Below are 9,135 nucleotides of genomic sequence, written 5' to 3' on the forward strand. Positions count from 1 at the left end.
GTATTTTACTATTCTTCTGCTAAGGAAAATCTGCTTAGTGCATGAAAAGACGGCCTTAATCCACATTTGTTATTAAATTTAAGTCAGATTGTTCAATTCCATTATAGAAGGGAAAGAACCACTTGTGACTTCAGAGCTGCAGTTTGCAGACTCTTGGTCTATAGTACCTGGTAATGAAAGCAACATTTGTTTTTATAACAGGGAAGAATTATATAGATTTTTATTTAACTCCTACAAAGTACTGAATGGTGCATTACAGGTTAGGAAAGCCTATTAATTCTATAATTTGTCATTTTACAAATGCTGATTTGAACTCAAGGTTTCAGGATAAAATCTGTTTTCAGTGATTTTTCCTCATAACTGACTTTCCTCTGCAGGGTTATGGGGGTTACATCACTCTGATGATGCTGGATTCAGGAAGGTTGATAAGATGTGCAGCTGCTCAGGCTCCCATCATTGACTGGACCATGTACGGTAGGTAAACCACTGCAAACATTGAGGAAAAAATACATATTTAATACCTGTGCTGCTGAACCACCAGCTCTGTGAATGTAGACTCTCTCATTTGTCTCATCAGGGTAGGGGGACTTTAATTATACTTTGGCTCTGCGTTTAGGGATTTAGGCTCAGAGAAATTCTAAGATGAAAAGCTCCTGCATTTATTAAAAGTGTGTCGTTGAGTCGCCTTTAATCAACCTCTCCCTGCTTCAATTTCAGCCTCAGCCTTCTCAGAGAGATACTTCGGCTTGCCTTCAACAGAGGACAGCAGATACCATGTAAGCTTTTTGCTAATTATAATCCTGCTGCTTATTACTGTATGTCCCAGTAGAGATTTATTCAAATCTGGGGTTCGAGCTACAAATACCTACTTCGTCTCCCCTCAGGTTTATAAACCGCTAAAGCAAACAAACCAAAACACTGAATTAATCATCCCATAAATCGAATGATGCATACTAAAAAGAGAGCTGTCACTGGAGCTTTTGGTAAAGTGTCAAAGGTGAAACACTGTCCAGAGCTCCCTTTTACACAGCTCGCATACACTCAAAACAGGGCCTGAAACCTGTGTAGGTTGTGATGCTTAAAGTACAAACTTGAAGGGAAAATATGCAGTGACTCATGCCACTTTGAGGCTTATTTTGGAAAGAGGGGGGAAATGTGCCACAGATGATGAGGTGGGGACATGAACAGTTTGGGGGCCGGAAGCTGCAGTTGGACGAACTCCTACCACCGTACCACCATACATAGTTAGCAAGCTAGCTAGGTATTTCTGGATTATAAGATGGCTAACGTGCAACAGACTGGCGACCTGTCCAGGGTGGCCCCGCCTCTCACCTGGAACGTTAGCTGGAGATAGACACCAGCACCCCTCCTGACCCCACTAGGGATAAGGGTGTAAAAAAAAATGGATGGATGGATGAAGATGGCTAACGAGAGCTACTAAGATAGCATGATAACGCGCTAGCTACTATCTTATGAATTACTTGCATCATTCTGAAGTGTGTGTGTATATATATATATATATATATATATATATATATATATGTGTGTGTGTGTGTTTATTTTTTTTAATAAACTTTATCTCTTATTGTTAAATTTTTATTATTTATCACCATAGCTTTTCAACAATTTTCCCTTGGGGATCAATAAAGGATATTCTACTCTAGCTAGTTATTTCTGGACTTTAAGATAGCTAGCAGTAGTGACGCAGATAGGTAGATAGCTAACTAGCTAGATAGATTGTTAGATATTTCTGTCCTATAAGATATCTACTAACTAGATAATAATAATAATTGCTTTTATTTATAATGTCCTTTATATCAAATTGAGATCTCAAAGAGCACATATACAGGCTGATGATGCCAAGCTACTGGATTGTAGCCACAGCTGCCCTGAGGCAGTCTGAAGGAAGTGAGGCTGGCATTTCGTACCATTTCCTTCATCCGCCTTCCAGGCAAGGCGGATGAAGTGTCTTGACCAAAGACACAATGAAAGAGGCGGGTGGAGTGAGAATTGAGTTGGCGATATCCACCGACCCAAAAAAAAAAAGAGAGACTGAGGAAGTGTGAAAGAGGTGGAAAAACCATCACCTGAAACACACAAACACAACCACATCCCCATGTGCACGACAAAACCAACATGCATCTGACCCAAACGCAAAGATCATTTTTCTGTCTTTTTTTCCCCACATTCTAGTAAAGCAATAAATACACCTCAGGATACACACATTGTGGACACCTTACACACCTAATTTGTGTAATTCTCCTTTTCAAAAGTTCACAAATTATTAGTAGTTATTAGATAATATTATGACTCTCCCGTGTCCAGCAGAGGCACATTTTTTTACTGGAATTAATCATAATGTCAGTGTCATCCTAACACCTGACAGCTGACCTCTTTACATTTTTCATTCTATAGTTTTATTCATGGTTCTGGTCGTCATTGTCTTTTGAATCCTTTGTCCCACCTTTAGCCCAAAAACAATAACGATCAGCATTTTATGCATCTTTTCATCCACAGATTCTCTTTAGTAAAACAGTGTTGTGTGTTTGTTATGTTTCATCTTCAGAAGCTCCCGTGGAAATGCCAGGCGTTTAAACCTAAAAACCTTTCCCTCGGCTGCCCTCTATATGAAGGTTGCGGTGTATTTTTCCTGCTAAGTGGGTTGCTTATATCTGGGCCAGACTGCTCTATTTTTGTGTCTTTCACAGCAGGAGGTGGGAGATCTGCTTTAAATGAAATCCAGAAAAAAAAAGGGGGGGGGGGGGGCAGGGGGAAATGTTACACTGATCTGATCAGATGAAACTCGTTTTACTAAGAGTGACAGAGTATGAAAAAAGTCAGGTTGTGGATGACTTATTCATGATGTCTTCAGGTCCAAATCCCAGCAGGGAGTAAGTGAATAATGGGAGTGAGAAGTTGGGAATTCCTCTAGCTCTACAACTAATCATGAGGAAGGAATCCTAAATAGTGTCTGGCTTTTTGTTTCAAGGAGTCTACGTGATGTCTCAAAGGTGTAAACTAAAAAAAATTAAAAAATTTCTTTGGTTTCAGCCAGATAAGAAACCCAATTTCTGGATGCCAACTAATTTATATCTGTGAGCAAATTTTATGCTTCTGATGTAAATTTAATAACAATTATGAGCAAATTCATCAGTTATTTATATCAAGGTTTTGCTACATGTACAACAATATGCAAACATTATTACAATTGTATAAGTATAATTCAGGAGTATTAATAATAATAAAAATGATAACATATATTATACATATTTACAAGGTTGAGCCCTCATACACCAAGACTTTTGAATTTTTACAAGTAAGAAAAAAATGTTTTAAGTAATTTAATTGTCATGAATTGCTTTTTTCAAATTTTGGAATGTGTACTATTTGAAGCTCTTATTCTGAAGGTTTGCAGGAAGTTCTGGTCCAGTTCGTCCGTCGTTTTACAAAAGAAACAAAACATCAGATATATTTGATGATTATAAGCAGATATTTTGGTTCAGTGCTGCTAGTCCAAGGAATCTGAAAGTTGGAAAGAAAAACACCACCAGTCTGAATGTCGTGAGGTGGGGTTGTCGGTGGTGAGGAGAGACGCTGAGACCCAGGTTATGGTGATGATGATGATGATTTAATGATGATAAAGCACACAAACAGTCCGAGGCAGGCAGCACGGCAGGAACACGCACGCAGCTAGATACCGGTAGCAACTGTCAAAAACAGACTAGACGAAACAAACACAAACCAGGACTAAACAGTTCTACTGGCGAGAACACTAGACGTGAGAACAAACGACAAGGACCCGACGAAGAACACAGACAACAGGTGGGTTAAAATACACACGGGGTAATTAAGGGAATGAGACACACCTGGGGAGCAATCAACGGGGAGGACAGGACAGAGACTCACAGGAAACAGGGCTGAACACAGAAAAACTCAAAAATAAACACACAGAAACACGGAACCTAACAGTACCCCCCCCTCAAGGGCGGATACCAGACGCCCACAAAAAACAGTTCAACAAAAAACAACCCAACTGGGTGGGCGGAGGGGCGGATCCGGCGGGCGTCGCCGGCGCAGGAAGCGGAGTCCCGGAGGCGGGTCCGGCGGGCGTCGCCAGCGCAGGAAGCGGAGTCCCAGAGGCGGGTCCGGCGGGCGTCGCCAGCGCAGGAAGCGGAGTCCCGGAGGCGGGTCCGGCGGGCGTCGCCGGCGCAGAAGGCGGAGTCCCAGAGGCGGGTCCGGCGGGCGTCGCCGGCGCAGGAACCAGAGACGTGGAGCCGGGTCCGGTGGTCTCTTCCGCCGGCGCAGGAACCAGAGACGTGGAGCCGGGTCCGGCGGTCGTTCCCGCCACCGCAGCAGGAGGCCCTCGGGCCCGTGGGGCCGGCTGGAGGCCCTAGAAGGCCGGCAGAGGGGCCAGCCGGCAGGAGGCTCGGACGGAGCTGGCTCGAGGAGCTCGGGAAGCTCGGGGTGCTGCGCAGCGGGCTGCGCACATGCAGGCTCAGGAAACTCGGGCGGAGCAGGCTCTGGAAACTCGGGCGGAGCAGGCTCTGGAAACTCGGGCGGAGCAGGCTCTGGAAACTCGGGCGGAGCAGGCTCTGGAAACTCGGGCGGAGCAGGCTCTGGAAACTCGGGGGGAGCAGACTCTGGAAACTCGGGCGGAGCAGACTCTGGAAACTCGGGGGGAGCAGACTCTGGAAACTCGGGGGGAGCAGACTCTGGAAACTCGGGGGGAGCAGACTCTGGAAACTCGGGGGGAGCAGACTCTGGAAACTCGGGGGGAGGAGACTCGGGGAGCTCGGGCGGCTGCGCTCCGGCAGGAGACTCGGGGAGCTCGGGCGGCTGCGCTCCGGCAGGAGACTCGGGGAGCTCGGGCGGCTGCGCTCCGGCAGGAGACTCGGGGAGCTCGGGCGGCTGCGCTCCGGCAGGAGACTCGGGGAGCTCGGGCGGCTGCGCTCCGGCAGCAGACTCGGGGAGCTCGGGCGGCTGCGCTCCGGCAGCAGACTCGGGGAGCTCGGGCGGCTGCGCTTCGGCAGCAGACTCGGGGAGCTCGGGCGGCTGCGCTCCGGCAGCAGACTCGGGGAGCTCGGGCGGCTGCGCTCCGGCAGCAGACTCGGGGAGCTCGGGCGGCTGCGCTCCGGCAGCAGACTCGGGGAGCTCGGGCGGCTGCGCTCCGGCAGCAGCGGGCTCGGGGAGCTCGGGCGGCTGCGCTCCGGCAGCAGCGGGCTCGGGGAGCTCGGGCGGCTGCGCTCCGGCAGCAGCGTGCTCGGGGAGCTCGGGCGGCTGCGCTCCGGCAGCAGCGGGCTCGGGGAGCTCGGGCGGCTGCGCTCCGGCAGCAGCGGGCTCGGGGAGCGGGAACGCAGCTGGAGACGGGCAGACTTGTGCCGTAGCTGGAGCTGGCTTAAGTCTTGCAGCCAGCTCCGCCTTTACCGTCTGCAACTCCCGCTCCACCTCTCTAAAAAAGTCCACCAAGCCCAGTTGAGGCAGAAGCGGGATCCACCTGTCCAACTGAATGGCCATACGGGTGGCGGCGTTTAGCCGGCTGAACGGCGCGTCGGGCTTGGCCATTTCCACGTCGTACCTCCTGATCTCCCTCAGGAGGGAACGACGGTCTGCTGGGTCCATGATGTTGCGGTCCTCACCGGTCGTGGTCGGGTCCTTCTGTCGTGAGGTGGGGTTGTCGGTGGTGAGGAGAGACGCTGAGACCCAGGTTATGGTGATGATGATGATGATTTAATGATGATAAAGCACACAAACAGTCCGAGGCAGGCAGCACGGCAGGAACACGCACGCAGCTAGATACCGGTAGCAACTGTCAAAAACAGACTAGACGAAACAAACACAAACCAGGACTAAACAGTTCTACTGGCGAGAACACTAGACGTGAGAACAAACGACAAGGACCCGACGAAGAACACAGACAACAGGTGGGTTAAAATACACACGGGTAATTAAGGGAATGAGACACACCTGGGGAGCAATCAACGGGGAGGACAGGACAGAGACTCACAGGAAACAGGGCTGAACACAGAAAAACTCAAAAATAAACACACAGAAACACGGAACCTAACACTGAATCCCACAAACAGTTACCTGACAAAGCATTAGCAAGAAAACAAAATCGTCTTTACACTTTTAAGGTTTAAATTACTACTAGATGTAACATGTTAAAAAGTAAAATTATTAAAACCCGTAATCATATCGTTTCCATTTATAGTCGCATTCATAGATTCCCAGTTTAAGCTGATATATCTTTAAATTTTAACCTACATACTTATTTCCAATCAGTAGAATGGTTAAGGGATCCCTACAATTGACATAACATCGATATTCATTCTGAGGTGATGTAAAAGGTCACGCTCTCCACAATTTCTATAAGTTTATCCAGGTTTATCTGGATTTTCAGTGTTATTTTTAATATACAGTTTCAATAATCTTACTTGCATTTCATTTTCAGGCATCCAAAGTGCTGCCCGGCATGAAAGGTCTTGAGGGAGGAACTCTGTTTCTGGCCCACGGCACCGCTGACGGTACCCACATCTCTGACCTCTTCATGCTAAAAAGACAGATTTCAAAAGTCTTGTTATTGGTGTAATGTGTGTTATAAAATGCACTTGAATGGCAAAATGTTGTTTTTTTTCCTTGTCAAATATTATTTAACATGGAAGTTTGTTGTGTTTTCGTCCACAGCGAACGTTCACTTCCAACACTCGGCCGAGCTCATTAAACATTTAATAAAGATTGGAGCCAACTACACTATGCAGGTAATTACCGCCCCTTTTTAATGCAAAATTGATTAAAGGGGAGAACATACAAGGAGATTTTAAACACCTTGCGTCAACGTAACTTACAATAAAACAGGGTTGAAAGTAGAGGAGCTAACTACTTGTCTACGGTCGTGCTAGCACCTCTAAAAGATTTACATTTGTACGGCAGGGAAAATTGTAGCTTTATATTTATGCATCTCACTCAGTAGCAGTTATGCACTTTCAGCAAAAAGCGAAAAGAACGTAATAAGTAAATGTGTTTCACCTGAGTTCCCCACGTCGATAATGCAGTACTTTTGAAAACAGAACATTCTGTGAAGATCTCCAGATAATAAACCTTGAACAGAATAATAGAAGAAGAAACCCCTCGTGTTTGTAGTTTTGAACTGGGCAGAAAAGGCTGCGACTGAATTTGTTTGTTTTGTTTTTTTTCCTTTTCTCCATCTCTTGCCGAACTCAGATCTACCCGGACGAAGGCCATTTCCTGTCGACACGCAGCCGGATTCAGCTGACTCACTCTCTAATTGGATATTTCAGGGGCTGCTTGCTTGACACGTCATTGTTGCTCGAACAGCGGGATGACGAGTAAAAGGAGGACGGGGTTTATTAACGTGTGCGGAAGACCAAATGTGTCTGTTCTAAGCCAGTAGCGCCACGTTTGATGGACAAAATCAGCGTCTGTATGACATATCAGACATATCCAATATGCTCTCACAGTCCAGCAGCTGTACAGTCAGTGTTGTTAGCCAGACTGTTGTTATCAAACCCGACTGGGAATTTTAAGGCCGAAGTTGCTCTAATTCAACAAAAACATTGTCCCCTTCAAGCTAATTCATCGATTTAGTAAGATTTTCCTGATTTATTTAGTTTAAAAATCCAATACCAAAGTATTTTTTTACAGTAGAATAAAAAGTCTTCAGGTCCCTTTTTCAAAGAAGAGGAACCAAAAGACTAAAATTGGAATGAAATGTTAATCTACTAATCTGAAAGTACAAGAATCGGGCCTTTTTCTCTTGAGATCACTTCCTTAAGTTTCCTTGCGGGGGCGCTGTGCACATGATTGAAGACAACTTTAGAAGCAGAAGAAGAGTAAGATGACCAAAACTAAAAAAAAAAAAAAAAAAAGTAATCTCTGTAAACTTTTGGATTGCCCTGGCACTTTTTATTAGCATTTTGGAATTTTTTTTAATTTCATTTTTAAACATAAGAGATGTATAAGTTTATGATTGTTTTGCAGTTTGTTCATTTATGGTCACAGAGTAGCTATGCTGAGATAGTATTTGTACGGTGGAACATCACTGGGTGTTGTATTTTAGCGTCAAGTTTACTCAAAATTAGTCAAAATTTGCTGAATTTAAATACATGAAACTGGCTGTATTATATAATTTTTAAAAACAGTTTTTATGATTTGATTTTTTTAACATCCACAAATTAAAATGGAAACAAATTTGAACTGTATAAAACTTAAGAAATATGTTTTCACTGAAATAGGACATTACACCTTTTGACTCTTTTTTTATCCCAAATTGAAATTAAATATCACTTATATTAGTAGCTTTCAAGAATCATTGTGAACTGTCGGCTGAAAGCTCCTCTGATAGCAGTCAGTCTTGCATCAAATCTGGAGAGGCCTCTGACTAAAGACTACTACATGCTATTTCTAGAATATGTTTTCTACATTCAGTTATGCTAAATCACTGACATTCCAATCCAATTGTTTATAATTCCAATTCCATATCTTCACTTTCAAACGTATAATTTAAAAATCTATTGTCTTAAAAAGAAAACAGTTGTTTGGATACTTTTTATTCCAAATAGATGCATTCCAATTTATTACAAATTCAATTCAGCTTTAAAATCAAGTTACAATCAGTCCAATGTTAATTTCTACGACGCAAAATTCCTTCTGAAATTTAGGAACATAGTTCAATGTTCAATGATTATTAAATGTTTGACAACAGGTCATTTTTATTATTCTTATGTATCAGCAGACATTTGAAAACTAAATTGTCATGGCAGTATTTTTTTCTACAGACATTTAAATATTTTTTGTAATGCAAAATACTGAGTAAACAACATTTTAATCTAGTTATATTTTACCATGTAAAAAAAAAAGCTATACTTTAAACACCGTCCACCTCAAAAACATTCACTTTCCAACAAAAAGTGTGAAACATTTAAAGCTTTACGCTAATGTGAGTTTTGATCCCCTTTAAATTTAAATCTTACATTTAAAAAAAAACATGTCTTAAACCTGGCTCACTAGTGGAAAGTTTCATTCTTTTTTTTAACATTATTTTTATTATTACATTATTATGGGGCAATTCAGCCAGCTTGTACACAGCATCAGCGCAAACTAAATGTGTAATCCTTG

General features: G+C 43.9%; 1 protein-coding gene across 1 annotated transcript in view; it reads left to right on the top strand.

Annotated features, from left to right (window-relative positions):
• LOC106920552 (inactive dipeptidyl peptidase 10) overlaps nt 1-8,840 on the top strand; it is a 49,929-nt gene extending 41,089 nt beyond the window's left edge. Inside the window, exons 23-27 of the mRNA XM_014991619.2 lie at nt 378-474; nt 718-776; nt 6,452-6,524; nt 6,685-6,758; nt 7,222-8,840. Of these exons, the coding sequence (XP_014847105.2) occupies nt 378-474; nt 718-776; nt 6,452-6,524; nt 6,685-6,758; nt 7,222-7,350 (432 nt within the window). The 3' untranslated portion in view covers nt 7,351-8,840. The remainder of the gene's footprint in view (nt 1-377; nt 475-717; nt 777-6,451; nt 6,525-6,684; nt 6,759-7,221) is intronic.
• The last annotated feature ends 295 nt before the right edge of the window (nt 8,841-9,135 follow it).

This window comes from Poecilia mexicana, unplaced genomic scaffold (genome assembly GCF_051168715.1).
Source record: "Poecilia mexicana isolate PSO_F unplaced genomic scaffold, ASM5116871v1 scaffold_2, whole genome shotgun sequence".
NCBI classification, from domain to species: Eukaryota; Metazoa; Chordata; class Actinopteri; order Cyprinodontiformes; family Poeciliidae; genus Poecilia; species Poecilia mexicana.